This window comes from Peromyscus californicus, unplaced genomic scaffold (assembly GCF_007827085.1).
Source record: "Peromyscus californicus insignis strain IS unplaced genomic scaffold, ASM782708v3 Scaffold_7__1_contigs__length_154581171, whole genome shotgun sequence".
NCBI classification, from domain to species: Eukaryota; Metazoa; Chordata; class Mammalia; order Rodentia; family Cricetidae; genus Peromyscus; species Peromyscus californicus.
In genome coordinates this window covers 94,748,081-94,773,233 of record NW_026294595.1, presented here as the reverse complement: position 1 = coordinate 94,773,233, position 25,153 = coordinate 94,748,081, and the positions used below count along the sequence as shown (strand labels likewise).

The following is a 25,153-nucleotide window of genomic DNA, read 5'->3' as shown; positions in this document are numbered from 1 at the left end:
TTTTCCTGCTTGTCTGGGTCAGCAGGATGACTGCCTCAATTCTGAGGCTCAGAAGCTGCTTCTGCTCCAGTAACCATCACAGAACGTGAGGTGATGCTAACAGCATGGGTGTGGGTGTGGCCTCCACCTACCAGTCCTTTGCTATGGCTCTCTGCAGGAGAGCCTGGTAGGCTTCTTGCTGCTGGTAAGGAGTCACCCAGATCACAGGAGTGCCTGTGCTTCTCTGAGTAAAGTGTTAGCAAAGAGGAGAGGACAAGAACATGTGTGATTTGGAGAGAGAGTAGTCAAGATGTGCTCCCCCAACTTAATTCACAAGCAGCAAGAGGGAAAGCCAACTTTCTTTTTGTTTTCTTTTTATTCCTTCCTTCTTTAAACAAACAAACAAACAACCCCAAAGAACAAAGTCACAGTGGGATGGGCTGCAGACTCAGAGTTCAGAAAACTTACAGGGAGTGGGAGGGACTTGTCTTTGCCACAACCCAGTAGTGATTCTGGACAAAAAAATTCACTTTTATCAGTTTCTTCATGTGCAAATGAAGGGCATGGTGCTTTGAATAGGAATGGCCCACATAGGCTCATATATTTGAATGTTTGGTCACCAGGGAGTGGTACTATTTCAAAGAATTAGAAGGACTGGGGTGTGCTTTTTTAGAGGAAGTGTGTCCCTAGGGGTGGGCTTTGGAGTTTCAAAAGCCCTCATTAGGCCCAGTGTCTCTCTCTGCTTGCAGACCAGGATGTAGTTCTCAGCTACTTTTCCAGCACCATGCCTGCAACCTGCCATGCTTCCTGCCATGATGATAATGGACTTAGCCTCTGAAACTGTAAGCAAGCCTCCAATTAAATAAATTCTTTTATAAGAGTTACCTTGGTCATGGTGTCCCTTCACAGCAACAGAACAGTGACTAAGACAAAGGGATTAGGCTAGAAGATTACTAAGGTCTCTTCTGGATCTGAAAGTTGATGTCTGAAACCACTTTCTTTATAAGAAACCTTGGATGACAATTTGGAAAAATAACACCACCATTCTATTAATCTTCATTCTACAGGGCCTGTGGTCATGCTGTGATTCAGGGGGATGGCCACTTTGAGTCTAATCTCATAACTGATGCGTTCTCTCGCCTGGAGGCCCAGAGTTGCTCCTCTCACTTCCTGACATGGTATTTGGCATTGCAGAGCCCACTGTTTCTGTTCTCACTGTACTGTTCTTAGACACCGAGTAGATATACAGGAAAGAGTTGTTTATCCTCAATATTCCATGCCATGAGTCAGAGTATATATATTTTTAAACTCTTTACATATCTTAACAGCTTTATTGGTATAATTCATATGCTTCAAAATTTACACGAACCACTTCAATATATTGAGTCATGTAACCCTAGCCACAGTCAATTTTAAAATCCTATCAACCCCTCTAAAAGAAAATTATACCCTTCAGCAGTCACTCCCATTGCTTCCCAAATCCTCTCCCACGCACAGCCCAAGGCTGTGTGTGCATGTACATGTTATTATGTCAAACGCTAACACCCTTGGTTCGCTTTTTACAGAAATACATTATGAACAGGATGCTTGTGCCTCCCATTCATATGCTGAAGCCCCACACACTGAAGTGACTATATCTGGAGACAGGGTCATACGGATAAGTCCTGATATGATAGGAACAGTATCCTTACAAGAATACTTTCTTATTTTTTTATTTTATTTTAACTATGTAAGTGTTTTGCCTGTATGTATGTATGTATGTGCACCACATGTGTGCCTGGTGCCTGTGGGGGCGAGGTAGAAGGTGTTGGATCACCTGCAGGTGGTTGTAGCTACCATATGGGTGTTGGGAAGCAAACTTAGGTCCCCTGCAAGAGCAACAGCACTCTTAACCACTGAGCCAACTCTCCAGCCCCATTTACAAGAACACTGTCCCCTTCCTCTCCCCGTCCCATCACCCCCGCATGCCAGGAGGACCTGAGTCAGCTGGCACTTTGATATAGGTCTTATACCTTTAGAACTATGGGCAGATAAATTTCTGTTGTCTACCACCCAGGCTGTATTCTGAACAGACCAATGCAGCTAAATAGGTAAAAATAATACTCTGAAAATAACTTACAGTATCCAAGGTTACTGGAATCTTCACAGTACACCCTCCTTTCCACTGTGTAAATGTCTTAGAGTCATACCAGACCTAAAAAGTAGCAGACTCTATTGAAAAGAGAGTATGAGCAATCTCTCTCCTGAAAAGCCTGCACTTACCCAGTGACTATTTCCTTCTGCCCTATAATAAAGCTGTCTTGCAATCCCAGGAAGGAAGGAAGGAATAAAAAGAAAGTTCAATACATATAATTAAAATTTGTGGGAGAAGTTAGAAAGAAGACCCCCAACCCCGTGTGTGTATGTGTGTGTGTGTGTGTGTGTGTGTGTGTGTGTGTGTGTGTGTGTAATTCACATGCACATGTGCTACTTGGGATTGAACCTAAGGTCTCAGGCATCCTAAGGAATTTACCACTGAAGTGTATCTCCTGTTCTCTTTACTTGTTATTGGACACAGGGTTTTACTAAGTTACCCAGGCTGGTTTTGAACTCACTATGTAGCCCAGCTAGGCCTTGTAATCTTCCTGCTGGAATTATGGGCCTGCATTACTAGATCCCACGTATTCTTTTAAGAAAATCCAAGCTGGGCAGTGGTGGCTCACGCCTTTGATCCCAGGACTCAGGAGGCAGAGGCAGGCAGATCTCTGTGAGTATGAAGCCAGCCTGGTCTATAAAATGGGTTCCAGAACAGCCAAGGCTACACAGAGAAACCCTGTCTCAAAAAGGAGGAGGAGAAGAAGAAGAAGAAGAAGAAGAAGAAGAAGAAGAAGAAGAAGAAGAAGAAGAAGAAGAAGGAGAGAAAATCCCAAAGCATGCACAAAGCCCAGTGTTCAATCCTCAGCATAGGATAAATTGGGCATGGTGGCACTTGGGCATGGTGGCACTTGGGCATGGTAGTACTTGGGCATGGTGGTACATGCTTGTAACCCTAGGTGGAGGATCAGAAGTTCAAGTTCATCTTAAATTTCAAAGATAGCCTGAGATACATGAGACCCCATCTCAAAAAGAAGAGAAAGAGGAGGAGGAAGAGGAAGAAGTTACCAAAGGGGTATGATTGATAGACTAAAGACCATTCCTTGTCCATCTGTACATTCAAAAGTTAATTATTTAACAGCCCACCACTGCTGTGGAATAATTCTCTTGTATTCTGTAAAGATTTGTCACTCGAATTGGTTTAATAAAACGTTGATTGGCCAGTAGCCAGGCAGGAAGTGTAGGCGGGGAGATCAAACTAAGAATGCTGGGAAGAGGAAGAGTGGAGTCAGGAGTTGCTAGTCAGGCACAGAGGAAACAAGGATGAGAATGCTGTACTGAGCAAAGGTACCAAGCCATGTGGCTAAACATAGATAAGAATTATGGGTTAATTTAAGTGAAGGGGCTAATTAGTAATAAGCCTGAGCTACAGACCAAGCATTTATAAGTAACATTAAACCTCTGAGTTAATTATTTGGGAAGTGGCTGCTGGGTATTTGGGAGTTGCTGGCAGGACAGAAACTTCCACCAACACACCACTGTGCTAGGTGCTAGATATGCATGATAGCTAGGAACTTGGTGTGAGTGAAAGACGAGATGATGCCTCCATGGTTCTTTCTATGTGTCTTTTACATCATGTATCTTGATCCCATTTATTTTCCTGTCCCTTTGCATCTGCCCTCTGCCTCTGCATGCTCCCTCCCCAAATAAATCAACATTTAAGAGAAAAAAAGGGGTGGGGGAAGGGAAAAAAATTAAAACTCTCGTCCTGGGAGTTGCAGTGTGACACAGTAGTCCACTGACTTGTACAAACTTCTTGCTTGGGCTGGTGAGGTGTCTCAGAAGACAATGGTGAGGCCTGGACACCTGAGTTTGCTCCCCAGAACTCACACGGAGTGGGGAGGAGAGAACTGACTCCACGATGGTCTCTGATCTCTACCTGCACACTGTGACCCATGCACCTGCCCCACCGTGCACACACTGACACATGCACCTGCCCCACCGTGCACACACTGACACACGCACCTGCCCCACCGTGCACACACTGACACACGCACCTTCCCCACCGTGTACACACTGACACACGCACCTTCCCCACCGTGCACACACTGACACACACACCTTCCCCATCGTGCACACACTGACACACACACCTGCCCCACCGTGCACACACTGACACACACACGTTCCCCACCGTGCACACACTGACACACACACCTTCCCCACCGTGCACACACTGACACACACACCTTCCCCACCGTGCACACACTGACACACGCACCTTCCCCACCGTGCACACACTGACACACGCACCTGCCCCACCGTGCACACACTGACACACGCACCTTCCCCACCGTGCACACACTGACACACACACCTTCCCCACCGTGCACACACAATAAATAAACCAACTCAAGACTTGTAACTGTAAGTAGGAAAAAACAAGGAAAGGAAAGCACACAGCAAACAAATCAAGCAGACATGAGGCAGAGAAAAGAAGAGCATCAGAGAAGAAACAGACCTGGAGGGAAACCCACGGGAACCTGATTACCCCTACAGCATTGCCTCTTTAGGGGATGAGTAGGAGATTCCAAGACAAGGTCCTAACTCTTATCTGGGAGCCCGAGCAAAGGAGGTTAGTTGTTGAACTATCAAAAAGAGTCCCACAAAGTACTGGGTGGAATAAATCCTCTACCTTAAGGCCATGCCCCCCATCTCCATAAGGACTCACTTATACAAGTCAAAGTGAGAAAGCAAAAACCACCCTAAGGTTGTCGTCACCTATTCATCTTCTCCACCTTCCCCCATTAAGTTTGTCAACTGCAGAGAACAGTCATGACTGGGGAAAACCTACGGTCACCTAAGGCAAATTCACAACGGCAAGCTGAAGCAATCTCCTTCCCAAGAGAGATGCAGGCGTGAGAGCTAGGAGACACAGGATATGTCTGTTATTGCTCTTACCTCAGTTGACCCTGGCAGGAATACATCGGCCATGGTGGTCTGTGGTTCTGTGACTGGATGAACCAAGACAGCACTTCCTGAAAAATGGAGAGAAGATAAAACTGAGTGTATTTACAGGAGATCTGGAAGCTCCTTTCACTTCGCTGGACACTACTGTGATCTTAAGATCACGTGATCTTCTATAAGGCAGAGACTATGTGAGCTGAACGATTCACCAGAGAGAAGCACTGGTAGAAAAAGGACAGGGCTGAAAAAGGTACCGGATTCAACCCACCTGTGGCTGTTAGGATGATGGGCAGGGACTCTGAAATATTCTGTTGCACCTTGTGTGCTTATTTGCTTTAGGTTTTTTTTTGAGACAGGTCTTGCTGTGTAGCCAAGACTGACCTGGAACTTGCTCTGCATCCCAGGCTGGCCTTAGGATGATCCTCCTGCCTCAGCTTTTTGAATGCTAGGGTTACAGGCTTGAGCAGCCATGCTCAGCTTCAGTGTCATTTTCTGCATACCTCCTGGTATGCCAACAATCCAAAAGCTCCACGGCACCTCCCAAGTGCTTCATGGTTTGCTACGAATACGCTGTTAGAGTGAGCGCATGCTATCTACAAGTCTGGCCAGGACGACGCTTCAGGCCCTTTTGCTTGCACAGTTACTGTCATCGGACTTTCTTTAGACCACCAGCTCCCGAATAATGACACAGAGACCTTTTATCAAGTAAAAAAGTTTGGCCTTAGCTTAGGCTTGTTCTCAACTAGCTCTTATAACTTAATTAACCCATTTATATTAGTCTACGTTCTGCTACGTGGCTCATTACCTCTCTTCCATATTGTACATCCAACTTGCTTTGGGTCTCACTGGCGAATTCACCGCCTCTCAGATTCTTCCCCAGAGATCCTCTCTCTCCCCCTGGAAGTCCTGGCCTCTTCTGCCTAGTTATTGGCTATTCAGCTCTTTATTAAACCAATCAGAAGGGGCCTTGGCAGAGACACATCTTCACAGTGTACAAAAAGATTATCCCAACACACGGTTACCATTGCAGATCTGTACTTCTCTCAAGGACAGCCTGGAGTGTTACTTTTCTTTCATATTGGTGTTACACATGTGTAAAGTGCATCTACTAATTAATTCACTTTAAAGCTTTATTTATAGGGTCTCACTATGTAACCCAGGCACCTTGAACTCATGATCCTCCTGCCGTAGTATTGTGAGTGTTGAGGCATGCGCCACTATGCCTCTCTTGAATTGTTTCTTCTGGTCAATAAAGATTTATTCACTGAGTTCCAGGCACCATGCTAGGCTCTGGGGACATAGGCGTAAAGAAAAAAAACATGGCTCCAACCTTCATGAAGTTTGTAGTAACGAGAAAGACAGACATTAAAAGGTAATTACAAGTGAATTAGGGTTAAAACAAATACTGAAAGAGGTAAAAGTACAAAGCAAAATGAAAATTACCTAAGAGGCAGGACTGACTTTGAGTGGGGAGGATAAAACTAAGGTATAAGGAAGTAAGGAATAATGAAAGACATTTCTCCAAGGCAGTGGCTATTAAGCTGAAGCCTCAAGTGCCAGGAATTGAACACAGAACCTTGTGCATGTTATACAAGAGCATGCCCTGAATGATATCTTCAAGGATTCTTGTTACTGTAATTGTTATTATCGTTATCATTATTTACATTTGGAGGTTTCTACTATTACAATGCAATTCATTCTTTGGGTCTCAATATCTGGCCTTGTTTCTTGAGCTCCATTCTTAATACAGTAAACTTCCATGTTCTAGATTTCACGGTTCATCCTCATTAAAGAAGCCTAGCTAGCCATAGTGGCATAAGCTTGCAATTTCAGCAATCTGGACATTGATGAAGAGGATTACAAGTTCAAGGATAACCTGGGCTACAAAGCCCTGTCTCACAAGGAAAAAAAAAAGAGGTCTACTGTTACACATGAAACAAGTCTTCTATGTCTTTACTATAGCCCTCTGATCTACTTTTCATACTTCCCTTCCTATAGCAGTATCACCAAGTTTTGGGGGAGTAGGCCCCAAGCAGAACCCTCAGATCACACCCACCAATACAATGGATTTATTTGGCATTAATAAGAACTATATTGTAAGCCAGGCAGTGGTGGCGCATGCCTTTAATCCCAGCACTCGAGAGGTAGAGGCAGGTGGATCTCTGTGAGTTCAATGCCAACCTGGTCTGGTCTACAGAGCAAGTTCCAGGATAGCCAGAGCTGTTACACAGAGAAACCCTGTCTCAGAAAACAAAACAAAACAACAACAAAACAAAACCCAAAACACCAAAACCAAAAGAACTATATTGTAAGGGCCACATTACAACAGACTAGAGCCATAGTCTCACTATCAAATTAAAACTCTAGTGGGCTGGGTGGTGGTGGCGCACGCCTTTAATCCCAGCACTCAGGAGGCAGAGGCAAGCGGATCTTTGTGAGTTCGAGGCCAGCCTGGTCTACAGAGCGAGATCCAGGAAAGGCACAAAGCTGCACAGAGAAACCCTGTCTCGAAAAATTAAAAAAAAAAAACCTCTGGTGAAGGAGGACTGGAGGTGTGGCTGAGTTGGTAGAGTACTTGTCTAGCATGCATGAGGAGGTATCAGGTCCAATCCCCAGTACCATGTGTAATGAGGCATGCCTCTAATGCCAGCACTTGGGATCAGAAGTCAACATCATCCCACAGTAAGTTCCAAGACAGCCTGGGCTAAATAAGACTCTGACTCAAAAAAAAAAAAAAAAAAAAAAAAAAAAAGTGAAGGAATCTTTTTTTTTAATTGTTGTCTTTCTTGGGCTTAAAGTAGTCTTATTAGAAAATATAATAAAAACATAGTTATAGCATCTATCACAACTATAATTAACCTATAAATACTTACCCAGCATGTATTCATCATCCACACCAAAAGTCTCTAAGTCATTAGGGAACTCGACCCACAGAGGCCTGGGGAAAGGAAACAGAATTATTCATATTTTAAAATATCATTATGTTTTATTATTCTTGGTGCTAAGTGTTTTATTTGATTTTTATATTTTCAGTGTTAATCACTCTCCAAAAGGAATTGGAAAGCACCAAAGAGCCAAGATATTTTTTCATATGACCAAAGAACTTATGAGCAGTTGCTATGGTTACTTTGTATTTATTATGTGAAAGAGCTTTCTATCAACCTGGATATCCTAATGGAATATTGAGAATTCTATTATGTGCTGCTTTCCTATCTTTTTAGTAACTATAACTCTAATAGGTAAAAACTAAGGCAAGCCTAAATGTCTAATTTTTTTTGTTGTTGTAAAGTAAATGTTTGCAAAACAATCACATTTTATTATAATGATAATTCTGTGCCACTTCCTGCAGCCACTGACTTTCATGTATCATTTAATCATTATTTATTTAGATGAAAGGAACTAGTTTTCATTGCTTTCAAGCTGGTAACACTTTTGGGGAGGACGAACAATTGCCAAGATTTTAAAATAGTTATTGTTTAACAGAACTCATCTAGGAGTCACTTAGGTTCATAAAAGGACAAAACTTTCAGTATCGGTGTCTAGATAGCAACTTATTGCTTCTAACCATCTTTAATTTTATGAGAATGATTTTATTTAAGTGTGTGTGTGTGTGTGTGTGTGTGTGTGTGTGTGTGTGTGTATGTGTGTGTGTGTGTGTGTGTGTGTGTACCATTTGGATGAAGTGCTCTCAGAGGCCAGAAGCAGGCACTGTAGCCCTTGGAACTGGACATTGAGACTGGGAACCCAACTTAGGTCCTTTACAAGAGCAATAAGCACTTTTAACTGCTGAACCATCTCCCCAGCCCAAGGAAAAGATATTTTTTTAACTGAAAAAGTTTTTTTAGGGTTTTAAAATTATTTTATGTGTATGAGTGTTTTGCTTGCATATATATAGATGCACCATATGCATGCCTGGTACCTGTGGGTACCTAAAGAGGGCATTGGATCCCCCAGGACTGGAGTTACAGGCAGGTGTGAGGCACCATGTGGGTGCTGGGAATTGAACCCAGGTCCTTATTAAGAGCAACAACTGCTTACCTGCTGAGCCAACTCTCCAGCCCAATTTAATTTTTTTAGTAAATGAAACTTGTTATTTATTAATGGTAATGAAGCGGGTGTCGCTAATGCTGGCTGATGATTAGAATCACCAGGAAATGTCTGGTCTGAAGCAAGTTTAGGAACTGCTGACTCTGAACTCTGTGCATGTTCTTCTCTAACTAGAAAGTTGATTTTGGCTTTCAAAGTAGAATTTATATGCTAGGAAAAAAAAATCCCCACCTCAAGTTCAACTCTATGGGTAAGATCAAGCCTCAGATAGAGGGAAATTATTTTTCCTTTTGTTTTTTTCTTTTGTTTTTTTGAGACAGGGTTTCTCTGTGTAGTTTTGGTGCCTTTCCTGGATCTCACTCTGTAGACCAGGCTGGCCTCGAACTCACAGAGATCCGCCTGTCTCTGCCTCCTGAGTGCTGGGATTAAAGGCATGCACCACCACTGCCCGGTGGGAAATTATTTTTCATGAGAGGAGGCTAATGCATAAAATGCTAAAGTTATTTAGCTGTAAAGTCATTTCCTTTTTTTTTTTTTTTTTGGTTTTTCGAGACAGGGTTTCTCTGTGTAGCTTTACACCTTTCCTGGAACTCACTTGGTAGTCCAGGCTGGCCTCGAACTCACAAAGATCCGCCTGGCTCTGCCTCCCGAGTGCTGGGATTAAAGGCATGCACCACCACCACCCGGCGATTTCCTTATTCTTTACATTTCCAGCTCTCAGCAAATATCAATAATCATAAGCAGAGGATCTAGTCAGTAGCTTCTGTGTCTTCAACAGCCAGCACCCCACACACAGCAGCCAGCACCCTGTGTACAGCAGCCAGCACCCCACACACAGCAGCCAGCACCCCGTGCACAACAGGCATTGAAGCTGATTGAAACCTGACTGAACACATGGCTTTTGTCCCGCTTTTCCAGCCCCTCATCACGGGGGGGGAGGGGGGAGGGTGTGGGGGGTGTGGGTATGATTTGTTGGTAGGTTGTTGGAACTTCTAAACAGACGACGCCCTTTCTACCTCATGACGGGTTCAGAAGACGTGTGCACACGGTAGAACAGAGAATACAGGTAGGGCAGGAGGGTATAGCGCTCTCGGATAGCTTCCCGGATCCGCCGGGTGTACTCTTCCCCAAACAGCCAGGGTTCTCGCCGCTTGGTGTTCATGGTAGCGTGACCACGGAAGAAGGGCTGGTAAGCTCCAGCCTGGTACCAACGCACCAGCAGCTCCGCCTCAGGGTTGCCAATGAAGCCACCCACATCCGCTGGTTAGACGGAGAAAGACGGGATGAAGAAACCAGACTTGGAATAAATGATGCATTAAGGTAAGATAAGGCCCTGAAAACTGAGAGGAGATGCTCTACGTGCACACTCAACGCAACAGCAAACCTATGGCCTCAAATGGGGGAGTTTGAGCCATGAACACCAGCCCAGGATCTGGCAGAATGCTCTATGGTTTTTTGTTTTGTTTTGTTTGTTTGTTTGTTTCCCCTTTTTTCTTTTTGTGGAAAGGTCACAGGCTTTTCTGTAAGAGCAGCTGTCCTGTGTGTTCTGGATCCTCCATTACCCAGAAATTGCACGTCTCCCTGCTTAGGTGTGTGTCTGTATACTAAAGGAAAGGCAGCTGGTAATTTATTTCTTTTGAAAGCAAAGGCTAAAACAATATCAACCACTGAAAATCAAGTTATCAGCCTTGGGGGTTTAGGTAGAATTTCATGCTCACCTCTTGAGCAGGACATGCATTTCTTGCATGTGGACCAATGTCGTAAAGACACATCTATCAAAAAGTGATATTAATTTGTTTTTATGTTTGAAGAGAATAAAAAGCATTCAGATCTGCAGCTAGAACTGCAGCCAGTATATACCAAGCACCTTCATATTGGTTTGCTTATCTGCACTGAATTCTCAGCAGGCAGAGAAGGCAAGCCCTCAGACATGTATTTGAACTAAATCCATCTTGTGTGTGTGTGTGTGTGTTGTGTGTGTGTGTGTGTGTGTGTGTGTGTGTACACGTGTGAGAAGGTATATGTGCATGTAGAGGCCACAACCTGACTTCAGTGTCTTCCTCAATCACTCTCTACTTTATTTTTGGCTAGACTGACTGGCAAGGAAGCAACAGGGACCCTCGTAGCCCCGCTTCCCCAGCTCGGGGTTCCCCAGCTTGGGGTTGCAGGGATGTGCCGCTGTGCCTGGCTCTTTCACAGGTGTGCTGGGCTTCGGAACTGAGGTCCTCATGTTTGTGTGGCAAGCACTTCACTAACAGAGCCATTTCCAGTCGCGTCTTCTTCGGACAGGGTCTTCTATAGCCTGGTCTGACCTCGGTTTTGCTAGCAGCTAAGGACAACCTGGAACCTTTGAGCCTTCTATTTCCACGTCCTAGTGCTGGGGTCTTAGGTATGTGCGGCCATACTTGGTTTTGTGTAGGGCTGGGATCAAACTGAGGGCTTCCTGCATGCTAGGCAAGCGCTGTCCCAACTGAGCACATCTTAGTGAAGAACATGCTTAAACTGTGTCACAGAATCTTCCATCTGCCGAGCAGAAAGCAATTCTGTACGGCTGGCTCTCTTAGTCCCTCGACTATGCTGCTGCCCGTCAAACCCAGGGCCTTGAGCACACCAGGCTAGTACTCTGCTGGCCTGCACACTCAGACCCAGGCTGGCTTTCTGTTTGCTAAGTTGTTTGCAGTGCTCTCATTCTTTCAAGAAGAAGAGTATGTTTCTAGAACACTCCGTTACTGTGTCTCTGGAGGTAGTGCTGTGGGAACGAGGGAATGAAACACACTCCCCATCTCCTGCCTGACTTCATGTCCTCAATTCAGACAAGATACATGTAAGACGTTTATTTTATTTATTTGAGATAGGGTCTTTCTATGTAGTGCCTGCTGTCCTGGAGTTTGCTATGTAGACCAGGCTGGCCTTGAACTCAGAGATCCTCTTACGTCTGCCTCTAGAGGGCTGAGATTAAAGGTGTGAGCCACCTCAGCGGGCTGTACAATACATTTTGAAGCAACCCTTTTGCTCTCCTCCCATTTTCTCTCCTGCATTCATCCTTGCCCCAAACAGCTAAGGGCCACTGAGGACCCTCACTTCTCATTTCCTCCTACTGGAAACCTCAAGTCAGGAATCAGCTTACCTCCACAGAAAGAGATCCCTGAGACACTGAGGGTGAGTAACATTGGGATGGAAATTTTCAGATAGTTCCATTCTGCTGTGTTGTCTCCCGTCCAGACAGCACCTTAGATTGCCCATAACAAGGCACGGAAACACACATAAATCATCCAATGCACTCCATTTCATTTACACTCCATATTTGTAAAAGACAAAAATAATAAAATAGGAAACAGATTTCCACTTTAAACAAATTCTGATCTTTCTGCAAAATGTATCAATTTTTTAATGTGAAAAAGTTATTAAGGTTCATAAAACATAGGCACACTCCTTTAATCCCAGCAGTTAGGAGGCAGAGGCAGGCGAATCTCTGTAAATTCAAGGCCAGCCTGGTCTATAGAGCAAGATCCAGGACAGCTAGGGCTACACAGAGAAACCTTGTCTCAAAAATAAACAAACAAACAAACAAAAAAAAACAAAATAAAAAAATATAGCTAAATACTCTGGGTTTCTTGTCCCACTTATTATCACAACAATCCTACCAGGCAAACACTATTATTAGCTCTACTTTAAAGATTAGGGAAATATGATTAACAGTGGCTCCATAGTCTAGCCTAGTTATGTAGTTGTTAAGTAGATTTGAGGCAAGATGTCAGACTGTTAAAGCCAAGGTTCCAGTTCACACTGTAGTTGATAAGAGTTTATGATGACAGATTATAATATTACTAAAGAGACACATAAAATACTCTTATTTTATGACATCTAGATTAATCTTGAAGCCTTTTTTGGTCTATCTTTTACCAAAACTGTTTCAGTAGATATTTTGGTTTAATCTTCTGTAGAAATGTTGAACTGTCCTTTAGGCAGAGAAAAATATTTTTTAATAATTGATTTATTTTTTCAAAATTTTATGTACATTGGTGTTTTGCCTGCATGTATGTCTGTATAAAGGCATTGGATCCCCTGAAACAGGAGTTACAGACAGTTGTGAGCTGCCATGTGGGAATTGAACTCAGGTCCTCTGGAAGAACAGCAGTGCCCTTAACTACTGAACCATTTCTCCAGCCCGAGAAAAATATTTTCAAGGGATTTTTTAAAACAACACTCTACTAATTTTTCCTCGACATCAGTTGAGCTAGGGAAGTATCTACACAGTAATTTTGAAATCATGGCAACAATTTCATCAAGAAAGCTCACGTAGACACACAGATGTATCTTGGCTAACACAATTGTTCATTCACAAGTTCTTTATAGTTATTGGTCAAGCATGTGACTAAATAAGTCATGTTCTCCTTGCTACACACTGGGGCAAATAGTCACACAGAGTACTGCAGACTAGAAAACGGACCAGCATCTAAGAGATCAGAAATGACTCAGACAGCACAGGGCATGGCAGCATACACTTGCAATTCCAGCCCTGGGGAGGGAGAGACAAGAGGACCGCTACAAGTTCAAGGCCAGCCTGTACTACATCGTGAGACCCTGTGTCAAAAACTCCAAAAGAAAAAAAATTAACATTCATATCTCTTATTATAGTTTTGAACTGCTGTCTATAAACATTTTCATTAATTCCCCCTCCGTGATTTCCCCTGTAGTTTTTTTTACTGAGATAGGAACTCACTATTAGCCTGGGTTGTAGGAGTTGGTTCTCCCCTCCCACCGTGTGGATCCCTGGGATTGAACTCACGTCATTAGGTTTGGCAGCAAGTGCCTTTATCCAGTAAGCCATCGTGTTGGCCCTTATTTACTTATTTATTTATTTTTGAGACAGAATCTCATGTGTCTTAGGCTGGTTTCAAATTTCTATGTAGCTTATGATGACCTTGAACTCCTGATCATCCTGTTTCCACTCCCAAATGCTGGGATTATAGGCTTAAATTTATATTTTCCTGAAATCTGTTTACTGATTTAAATTACTACATTTACATTTTTAACAATGTTAAATATTGTTAAACAATATTAAATAAATGTTAATAAACAATGTTAAATAAAAAATATTGTAACATTTCTATATAATGTTACAAACACATTCTCATGAAATTAAAACTACCATTTTAAGGAAGGAGGGAACTAACCACCCCAGGTTGTCCTCTGACCTCTACACAGGTGGCATGTGTCACGCCCCCATTTTAAACTATAAACTGCCTTTATCATGACAGTTTGTCCTGCAGTTAACCCATACCTTTGTAACCCTTCCTTTACTGCTACACATGTAAACTTTTCTTTTGGCCTCAAGGTCTAATGCTGTGATGAGCATCTCTGTTGACACTATTCTGTCCTTTGGCTGAAGAACACAGGAGCTGGTCTGGGGAGGTTGAGTGAGAGACCCAAACATGTCTACGATACAACAAAGGTGAGGTTCTTTACACTAGGACCTAAGCTCTCAGTTACTTACGCAAGGCCAGGGGCCTTAAAATAGCCTTCCTGCCACAGAGTGGTGAAGTTGAACTAGATCTGTATTAGCTGGTAAACCAGATCCAGTCATGGATGACCCTGACAGCAAGCACCAGCCAGGTCTATTTTAAACCACATGGCTAAGTGGAACACTGGCTGAAGCCATGTGTTAGAGATGTGTTTCCCCAAGTCAAAAAGATAGGATCAGAGATGACCACGTCAGAAAAGGGAATACTCTGAAGTCACTCTCCCAACAAGTAAGTGGCCATTTCTTTAGTAGGAAAAAAAGTACTAAACTTGATGAAAATTGGTTTACTGTCTTTTGGGGTGTGGGAGGGAGACAGGGTCTCAAGAAGCCCAAGATGGCCTTGGACAATGACCTTGAACTTCTGTTCCCTCTGCCTCCCCCTCTTGAGTGCTAGGATTACAAACATACACCAGCTTGCCTGGGTTTATATGGTGCTGAGCATTAAACCCAGGCAGTCTACTCTACCAACTGAGGTACCTACAAACCATTTATTCATAGCATAAAATACACATGCTAGAGGACATCATGTTCTACATTGTAAGTTAGAAGGCTATTGGAGAGGAACGTGGAGGCAGCAGGCAGCATATATGATACATAAATGCTCTAAAGAAAAGGGTGGGTAGCTCCCTTGTGTCTTATAACGTGAGCCATTTCTTACCATACTTTTGTGATCCAGCAAAGAAAGAACGTGAAAGAACAAAGGGTCTCTCCTTCCCTTTAGACCGCTGAATCAATCCTTCTGCAGTAGCCATTTGCTGTAAGTCAGTGGAGAAAGATTGGAAAGAGGAGGCAGGGTGAGGGCACTGTGCCAACATCCTCAATAGACTACTAATATGAGAAAAGTAGCAGCTGGGGGGACCGTGAAAAGGGAAATAATAAACCCATCAAGTCTTTTTGATGATACAGTGAATGATACCAATTTGCCTAGTAAAGTTGGAACATTTATTCGGTTAGCAATGTCAATGGAATAATAGTAAAGAGGAATAGGGATGCAGATGAGTAGACGGGTGGCTACCCAGCATGCCTGGGGCCCAGGGTTCAGTCCCCAGAACTGCAGAAAACACACACACACACACACACACACACACACACACACACACACACACACACACGCAACACAACACAACACAACGAAACAAAAAAACCAAGCTACCATTTATTCAGTGGTACTATTGGTCGGCATTTTATAATATATTTCCTTATGGTCTGCACAATAATCTGTGAGTCAAATGGTTTTCATTGACTAAAAAAATAAATTCAGAGATGTTAAGTGTCCACTTCAGCCTACATAAGAAACTCCCAAAGGCCGTTGGCAATTAAAGCAAAAAGCTGATAGAGAAATAAACATGTAGTATCTGGAAAAGGCTATATCCAGCCAGCAGCTCCCATTAGAAAATAGCGATTGTGGGAGACCTATAGGCATACAGTCTTATTCTAAAAAATAACAAAGACTCACAGATATAAGTTAGGGTAAGTGATTCTCAATCTTTGGATATGATTAGCAAATAGAGGACAATTCCACCACCTTTATTCAGAAGGCTGAGCAAATTAGGAAAGTTTGCACATTTAAAAACTGTACTGTGGTGGTTTTAATGCGAATAGCTCACATATTTGAATACTTGGTCCCCAGTTGGTGGAACTGTTTGGGAAGGATTAGGAGGTTGTGACCTTGGTGGAGGAGGTGTGTCACCAGGGGTAGGCTTTGAGGTTTCAACACTCCTGCCATTCCCGGTGTGCCTCCCTCTTAAAGTTGTAGTTATGGATCAAGACGTGAGCTCCCAGCCATTCCTCTGTATCCCACCATGGTCTCTAACCTTCTGAATCCATAAGGTAAATTAAATGCTTTCATTTATAAGTTACCTTGGCCATGGTGTCTTATCACTGCAATGGAAACTATGACATATACTTATTAAAATATAAATCTATGTGTTAAGTCTTGCTTTCCTGGTGTGAATGTATATACATATTTATTTGTTGTTTGATTTTTTTAAACATTTTTTTTTAGTTTTTTTTGTTTGTTTTATATGTGGATGTTTTGCCTGCATGTATGTCTGTGCATTATGGGCATGTACTGCTCATGGGGGCCAGAAGAGGGCTTTGGATTCCTTGGAATGGAATTACAGATGGTTGTTGGCTGACATGCGGATGCTGGGGATTGAACCACTTAACCATCTCTCCAGCCCCTTTAAAAATATTTTTAAAATTTATGTATATGTGAGTGTGTACTCCCTGTGTGGGTGCCTCCGAAGGCCAGAGAAAGTATTGGATCTTCTGGAGCTGGAGTTACATGCTGTTGTAATCTGCCCAGTATAGGTGCTGGGAACAAACTCAGGTCCTCTGGGAGAACAGCAAGAACTCTTAAACATTGAGCCATCACTAGCCCTTGTTTGCTTTTTGCTTTTGTGATAGACTCTTGTTGCATCGTCTAGGCTGGCCTAGAACTCATTACGTAGGTCAGGCTGGCCTTTAATTCACAATCCCTCTGTACCATGAATGCTAGGGTTGCACATGTGTGCCACCAACCTCAACTAAGCTAGCAATAGATGGAGATATACAAAGTTTTAAAACCTTGCCTTAATTACCTTTGTTAACATATTTATAGATTGCCTGTGCCAGTAAAAGTCTTCTAGTAGTATTAAATGCCATATAGAATATTTTTAGATTTATCGGGTTTATTGTGAACGAAAAAGGAAGCAGAGGGAGAAATAATAAACTGGCTGTCATCTGAGACTCACTGTAGGTGACAGCAAACACATACAAAGAGACCTGGCAGTACACTTGATTACAGAACTGACTCCCTGTCTAAAAGCAGGGCACATGACTCTGGCTGGCTTCTGATTGGGATGACTTACCTGATAAAAGCCGTAGATGTTGTGAAGCTCCCTGTGTTCCCAGTTCCCATAATGAATGGCATTCTTTTGCATGGTTAGCTCTGGCCCTCTGAAGACTGAGGGCTCATTCATGTCATTCCATATGAAGAGGATGTCTGTAGATCCCTAGGAGGTGAACCCTGTTCATGAGAATCCTTCCCCAGGGATGATATTAACAGGATAGCATCCCTGCTCTTTCCCTCTCTTCTTTCTTTCTTCCTTCCTTTCTTTCTTTCTTTCTTTCTTTCTTTCTTTCTTTCTTTCTTTCTTTCTTTCTTTCTTATTTATTTAATTTTTTATGCCAGTCGGGTTGTAAATTTTGTCTGTTTTATCCAATGAAAATCCCATGCACTTACAACAGTATCTGACTCAAAGAAAGCTATCAATAAATATTTTTGATAAGAATGCTACACTGCCGGGCGGTGGTGGTGCACGCCTTTAATCTCAGCACTCGGGAGGCAGAGCCAGGCGGATCTCTGTGAGTTCGAGGCCAGCCTGGGCTACCAAGTGAGTCCCAGAAAAGGCGCAAAGCTACACAGAGAAACCCTGTCTCGAAAAACCAAAAAAAAAAAAGAATGCTACACTGTATTATCTGTGAAATACACACTGCTCTGTAAGTTCACACAAAGACATCCTTAGGGAATATGTGCCAGAAAAATTGTAAAAACCATGAGGCTCTGTATCATCCACTATCTACTACGAGTCTTTGCTTGATCTTATCTAAAAAGCTGTGAAGAAATCTCTGCTACAACTCCTAACTAAAAGCAATTATTACTACACATGAATTTATTTTTTCTCTAATACTCTGAAAGACTTGACAGTTGAGTTATCTGTTTGTTGACATATAATTTGTGTTCTTTCCATCTACTCAAAATGGTATTAAAATTCTTTTTATAAAATTCATGGTCTCTCAGCATTTGAATATCATTACAGGGAGACTCAGGTATCTTATTCCACTATTTCTTAATGCTGTGTTCTTTACACCATGTCCTAATAAGGCCTAGCTTCCTCCCAGGACACTAGAGAACACATCTGAGACCTTATCCACATGATAGATGATCTTTCCAATGTTTGAATGTGGCCTATATGTTTCCTTAACTATTTTTAAGCAAATGTACCTTTATTTGGAGACTCTCTATTATGTAGCTCTGACTGTCCTGGAACTCACTATGTACACCAGGCTAACCTTGAATGCACAGAGACCCACCTGCTTCTGCCTCTGAGTGCTGAGATTAAAGGTGTGTGCCACCATGCCTGGCTTCTAAGCAAACGCACTTCTAAGAATAAGGGTGTATAGTTTTCAAATATTTGCCTTCAGTCTTCTTTTGGCACTTCTAAGGCAAAGATCAGCAAGTGTTCTTCTCCTCCTCCTTCTCCCCCTCCTCTTCTTCTTTTTATAAAGATCTAGATAATGTACATTTCCATCTTTATGCATGATAAGAGCTCTTTAATTATTATACTCTGGCACAGTATTATGAAAGCAGCCACAGACAATAATGAAGTGAATGACTATAGCCATATTTTGCCTAAGGATTGTTGTCTATAGTGTTATAAGTATTTTTCTAATCTCCTAGTCAGTGACGCTCAGAAGCAAGTATCTTGTGCTTAAAAGCTGAGCTTGGGACACAACTAGACCTGAATTCAAATCTTGGGTCCATCACTTAGTAAATGGGTGATCTTTGTGGGTTTTAAAACTCTCCACACCTCAATTTTCTTACATGTGGGGTTAAGATTTAATTATCGTTCCAATTTAGAGCATTTTTATCAAGAAGAAATGGGGGTAATGCACATCAAATGCCTAAGACAGCACTTGGCACGTGGCTTTCATTGTGTTAGGTATTACCGTGATTGTCATCATCACCATAACTGACTGAAAACAGGTCTCTAATGTGATCTCAGTTCTTTCCATGGTTCTTTTATGATTTTGATTATTATATTTTTCTTTTAACAATACATTATGGCTTATAACAGTGGTTCTCAACCTTCCTAATGCTGTAACTCTTTAATACAGTTCCCCATTTATAACTATAATTTTGCTACTGTTATGAATCGCAATGTAAATATCTGATATGTGACCCTTGTGATAGGGTCAGTCGACCTCCTAAGGGGTTTTGACACAGGTTTTGAGAACCACTGGTTTATAAGATAGTTTCACACTTGTCATAGCTACTTTATTGCTGATGGGGCTCTTTCTTCCTTCTCTCCCTCTCTCTCTCTCCTCTCTCTCTCTCTCTCTCTCTCTCTCTCTCTCTCTCTCTCTCTCTCTCTCTCTCTCTCTCTCTCCAGCTCTCATGTTGCTTAGGCTGGTCTTGAATTTGATAATTAGCTGAAGACGACATTAACTTCTGACCCTCCACCTCCCACATGCTGGAATTACAGGCATGTACTACCATGGGTCTTTGCAGTGTTGGGGATCAGGCCTTCCAGCCATGCACTCTGTCAACTGAGCTATTTCCCTAATCCTAAGTCTTCTCTTTTTGAGACAGGGTCTTTTTATGTAGCCCTGGTTGTCCTGGAACTTGCTATGTAGACCTGGCTAATTTCCAACTCACAGAAATCCATCTGCCTCTGCCTGACAACTGAGGTTAAATGTGTGCATCACCATTCAAGGCAATTCTTCTGCTCATTTTCCCAAGTGCTATGATTACTGTGGCCCCATGCCTGTCTTCATATTAATTTTCAATAATAGTTATAGAATAGGATTTTATATTAAAATGTACATAGTGTTTAGAAAATAGAATAAAATACATTGTACTGTATTTTGATATAGGTAAAAACCACAATTTTTATACATCTAGTATTGTATATAGTACCCTTCCAAATACCATCAAAGTCTATAATGTAGTATCTATTCTAGCCTTTTATATGTGCAATATATCAAAAGCTACTTAGTTAAAGCAGTTCTAAGCAATTACCTTTTCCTTTAATCTTTCAGGTTAACTAGGAAACAGAAAGAGAATAAAAACCAACCTGATAAACAGGAAAAGCAAAAAGGCTGGAATACCACTCTCTGACCTTGGGATTGGTGAAATCCAGGTAAGACGAGAGACCTGCAGAGGCACGAGAGTGGGCAGTCTGTCAGGAACAGTGGTCTTTACAGTTAGATGTGCGGGGAAGAAGATGCGAGAGTCAGGTTACCAATGGACACCTTATGTCAAGGACAAAAGACGACTGAGACAGGTGTGGTCCGCAACAAGTGAACGAAGCAATCTTTAAAGAGACGAAATTTAAACTTTCAACACCAGAGCCCATGGGCACGCCAATGAGCAGGTGTCAGGATGGAGCTTGGCCTTCACTAATGGCTGAGAAAGGCAGGAAAGGCTGCCCAATACCCTGCAGTGACCCGAGTTTTTCAAGAGAATATGGACTTGTTCAAATGGCTCAAAGGAGAAAAGGAAGGTACTGGTTTCTCCACAGCACTTGGATTTATGACACAGTGGGGATTTCTTTTGGTCTTCGGTGAATTTCTAACAAGGCTTTAAACTAGCAACTTTTGCATCTAGAGTTCCACAGGCAGCTGAGGTCACTCATGAGAGGCTGAAAGTCAAAACTATGGGCTAAAAGGACCAAGAGCAACCACAAGGGAGAGCCTGCCTGCTAGACACTTCATCTCTGCATCTCACCCCCCTCCCTTGACACTTTCCTCACTCCCTACTTCTTATCTCTGTTTGCTTAGAGAATTAACATGTCATGGAGATTAGTCTGCTTGCTTATTTTTCATTCATTCCTCTGGTCACTGACTGATAAATGCACTCATAGCTCACTCTACCAGGTGTTATTAAAGATACCAAAAAGGCGATGACATATCTCCCTTAAAGGTGATAAAAATGTGTCTGGAAGAGAAAGAGATGCCCACAGTGAATGAGAATGTAACCACAGATGTTTTATTAATTGGGACAGAACCAGTGGAATGGGGTTACCATACCAGGCCAACACACTCCTTGAAAGTCGCCACCTTCTGGGTTCTTCACAAAGAAGCCCTGTTCTTTGGCTTTGGCATATAATGAGTAGTCAGGATCCACCTTGATGTGGGGGTCACTGATAACCACAAGCTGTCAGGACAGAGGTTTAAACACCATGTCAGTTTTATGAGGCTTATGTTCACTCGGGTGTTTTCACCATAGTTTGGGATGGGGAGAGTCGAGGTTTACTCAGAAACTACAACTCACTGAAAATTTTGGACATTGCTAAATCCCTATAACCTTTCACTAAAAGTTGTTATCAGCCAGGCAGTGGTGATGCAGGACTTTAATCCCAGCACTCAGGAAGCAGAGCCAGGCAGATCTCTGTGTGTTCAAGGCCAGCCTGGTCTACAGAGCAAGTTCCAGGACAGCCAGGGCTACACAGAGAAACCCTGTCTTGAAAAACCAAAAAAAAAAGTTATCAAATCAGATAAATCCTCTTTTCTAATTGTCATGGTTTATCGTTTTTAATGATTATTTTACAGTTATTTATTTATTTTGTGTGTGTCTGTTTGTTGGTCTGTAAGAAGATGGTTCTCTCCTGCCACCTTGTGTGTTCTGGGGCTTGAACTCAGTTTCACAGACTTGGTGGCAAAGTGCCTTTACCCACTGGGCCATCTCAGCAGCCCCCACACACGTTTAAGATGGCGTTTACCAAGCTTCTGTCTGTGATGCCAGGTGCTACAAGAGGGGATTAAATAGGCAAGATCCTAACTCCGTAGGTATTTAGAGGCATATTATAACACCAATGAAATAAATCATTAAAGAAATCAAGAACAGGCCTGGGGATCTAACTTAGTCAGTAAATAAAGGACTTGCCTTGCAAGCATGAGGACTGAGTTTGAGTCCCAGAACCAATGTGAAAAATTCAGGCATGATGGCACAGGTTTGTAATCCCAGCACTGGGGAGGAGGAGGCAGGTCTGTGGGGTCCCCTGGCCAGCCAAGTCAGTGAGAGACCACGTCTCACAAAAAAGAAAAAAGAAAAATGGATAGCATCCAGGAAATTATATAAGGCTGTCCTCTGGCTTCTACAGGCATATGTGTGCACCCATCCCCTCACGAGCCCCTTCCAAACCACAGAAACCACAGAACTAACGTTAAAACCAAACCAAACCGTCAAAATAGTAACTGCAACTATGTACTTCTCAGTGGTTTCTCTCCTTCTCCTTTAAATTTCAGTTCTTCCCTTGGCCAAATTTACAGGAAGAATCTGTCAGTGAAACGTATGAAAAAAAATAGAGAATCTGGCTACTTTTTTTCCCTTTAATTATACTCGTCTATTTGTGTGGGGAGCAGGGGGAGGCACATGTTTGTCATGGTGTGCACGTGGACAAGCTGCATGAGTTGGTTCTCTCCTACCATGTGGGATCCTGGGATCAAACTCAAGTTGTCAGACTTGGGGGGCAAGCACCTTTACCTGCTGAGCCACCTTGGTCCCCAGGACTCCGTTTTTGACCCTCTGTTGTTAAGACTTTCAAGCCCTGCCATGTCCTCCTACCCTTCTGCCCACCTGCAGTCAAGCTGACAAAACTAGCTCTGATGTTTGTTGGTGGCAGGAATTCAAGCAATGCAGCCCGTGTGGAAGAACTCTTAGCCCAGCACCACCTGTTAGCCACCAGGGACACCAGGCTGGTCCCCTTTCCCAGCTTTCTCAAGCCATTTTCAAAGCAGTTTGGGAGACAGCCCAGCTCTCTCCAGATGCCTCGCTATGTGAGAAACTTTTCTGCTTCTGATGTCTGTGTAGTACCACCAATTTTGACAATGGGGCCAACTTTTTGGGGAGAAGGGCGCCTTCCCAGCAGGGTAGCTGCAGCCAACAGGACTGAAAGACTCAGGCCCCTTCACTGTTCTGGGGGTTTTCACACTGTGGCAGGGGTGGATGGCGTCACCGCATTTCAGCACCCGTCTTTACCTTTGAACACCGGTCTTCTGTTATCACAGTTACTATTAATTGGAAGGCACTATTTTCACAATGACTTTTTCATCAGAGGGTCTTCCTCTGCTGGTGTGCCCAGACAAATCTAACTTTGGGATTAAAAAGCTTTAAACATCAGGCTGACTTCACCTTGCGTTTTTTGCTCCTGAGTAGCTCTTGCATCCTTCTGGGGTTTGGGAATCTCTTTTTGTCCCAGGTGAAGTATTTCTTGTCCTCGGTGTGCTCTATGTCCAGCCACATGACATCGTATGGGATGTTGTGCTCATCAAAACCTGCATCCACTGCCTTCACATCCTGCTCATCTTCATAGTTCCAGCGGCACTGGTGGTACCCCAGGGAAAAAAGAGGGGGCATGGCTTGTGTACCTCAAAAAGAAGATGACAATGGAGGCCACTAATGTTACTCAATCAGTGAACATCTCCCCAATCTCTACAGGGGATTAAGCACTGGGCTTGCTACTGCATAGGCTATCAAGGATAAGAAAAAAATAGACCCTGCCTTGAAGACAGTGGCAATTAGGGTGATGGGGCAGGCATATAAATAAACCCCGTCCTGAGGTATAACTGCTATGCTAACGGTATAGTGCTGTGGGAACATGTACATTCTGCTTATAGAGTAATGTGGGATCTTCAGAAGTTTCCCAAGGCAGATGAGAAGGGTGGAGGCTTTGAATAAGTAGGAGGATGCCAGGCAGGGAGACCAGGTAGCACTCATAAGAACAGAGACTAGAGACACAGGCAAAGAAGTACATGTGGTCTTGGAGAAAATAAATCCTGCAGGGATTACAATGTGAGACACGGAGAGGAGATGAAACTGGCAAGGATCAGTTTATAAAGAGCCCTGTTCTTCAAGATCAGACTCTTCTCATAATTTTCACTTACAGTATCAAATGGCAAAGCAGGGGGCTGTGGAGGCAGCTCAGGTGGCAGAGTACTTGTCTAGTATGCACAAAACTCTGGGTTCAAAATCCCTAGCACTCTACAAAACTGGTGGTGATGCATGCCTGTGATCCCAGTACTTGGGAGAGGGAGAGGGAGAGGAATTATAAGTTTGAAGTCATCCCTGGCTACATAGAAAGTTCAAAGTCAGCTTGAGGTACATGAGATCCTGTCTTTAAAAAAAATGAGGGCAGTGAGATGGCTCAGCGGGTAAAGGGTCTTGCTACCAAGCCTGTTGACCTGAGTTCAATCCCTGGGTCCCACAATGTGGAAGTAGAGAACTGATTCATGAAAATTACTACAAAAGCGAAGCTTTGAAACAAAAGAACAAACCAGGGAAGAATGTTCAGCATAGTCTGGAGGGTGGGAGGTAAGGGGGAGGTGGTGTCTGCTGAACCACCCGGAGTGTGTGAGGAAGGCACAAAGGTGGAGAGTAGCACTTCCCTGCTCTAAAATCTCAGAGCCAGGGGCCCCCACATGCTCCTCAAGTGCTAGGGTACCAGATTCCTCCAGGTACCAAGGGCTTCCATGCAGAGCCACATGTTGGGTGGCCGATAACCACTTGTAACTCCAGGGGCTCAGACACCTTCTTCTGGGCCCTGCAGGAACTTTATCTCAACATGTATGTACACAATTTTAAAATAAAAATAAAATCTTTTTTCCCCCCAAGACAGGGTTTCTGTGTGTAGCTTTGGCTCCTGTCCTGGAACTCACTCTGTAGCCCAGGCTGGCCTCGAACTCACAGAGATCTGCCTGCCTCTGCCTCCCGAGTGCTGGGAAAAATACAATCTTTTAAAAGACCATTATCATCAGTATCTCAAAGGATGAAAAAAGATAAAAGACTAACAAAGTAGA

General features: G+C 43.1%; 1 protein-coding gene across 3 annotated transcripts in view; it reads right to left on the bottom strand.

The window, feature by feature from the left end:
• The window catches only part of Ganc (glucosidase alpha, neutral C), a 55,565-nt gene that overhangs the window by 6,035 nt on the left and 24,377 nt on the right, over positions 1-25,153 (bottom strand). Inside the window, exons 11-20 of one of the 3 annotated variants that reach the window (XM_052726249.1) lie at positions 23,490-23,725; positions 21,386-21,512; positions 20,431-20,510; positions 17,443-17,586; positions 15,249-15,345; positions 12,194-12,295; positions 10,083-10,326; positions 7,893-7,957; positions 5,014-5,090; positions 2,099-2,173 (exon numbers count right to left, since the gene is read on the bottom strand). In XM_052726249.1, coding sequence (XP_052582209.1) covers positions 2,099-2,173; positions 5,014-5,090; positions 7,893-7,957; positions 10,083-10,326; positions 12,194-12,295; positions 15,249-15,345; positions 17,443-17,586; positions 20,431-20,510; positions 21,386-21,512; positions 23,490-23,725 — 1,247 coding nt within the window. Of the gene's footprint in view, positions 1-2,098; positions 2,174-5,013; positions 5,091-7,892; positions 7,958-10,082; positions 10,327-12,193; positions 12,296-15,248; positions 15,346-17,442; positions 17,587-20,430; positions 20,511-21,385; positions 21,513-23,489; positions 23,726-25,153 lie in introns of those variants that run through there. The other 2 variants (XM_052726250.1, XM_052726251.1) reach the window with 2 other exon arrangements.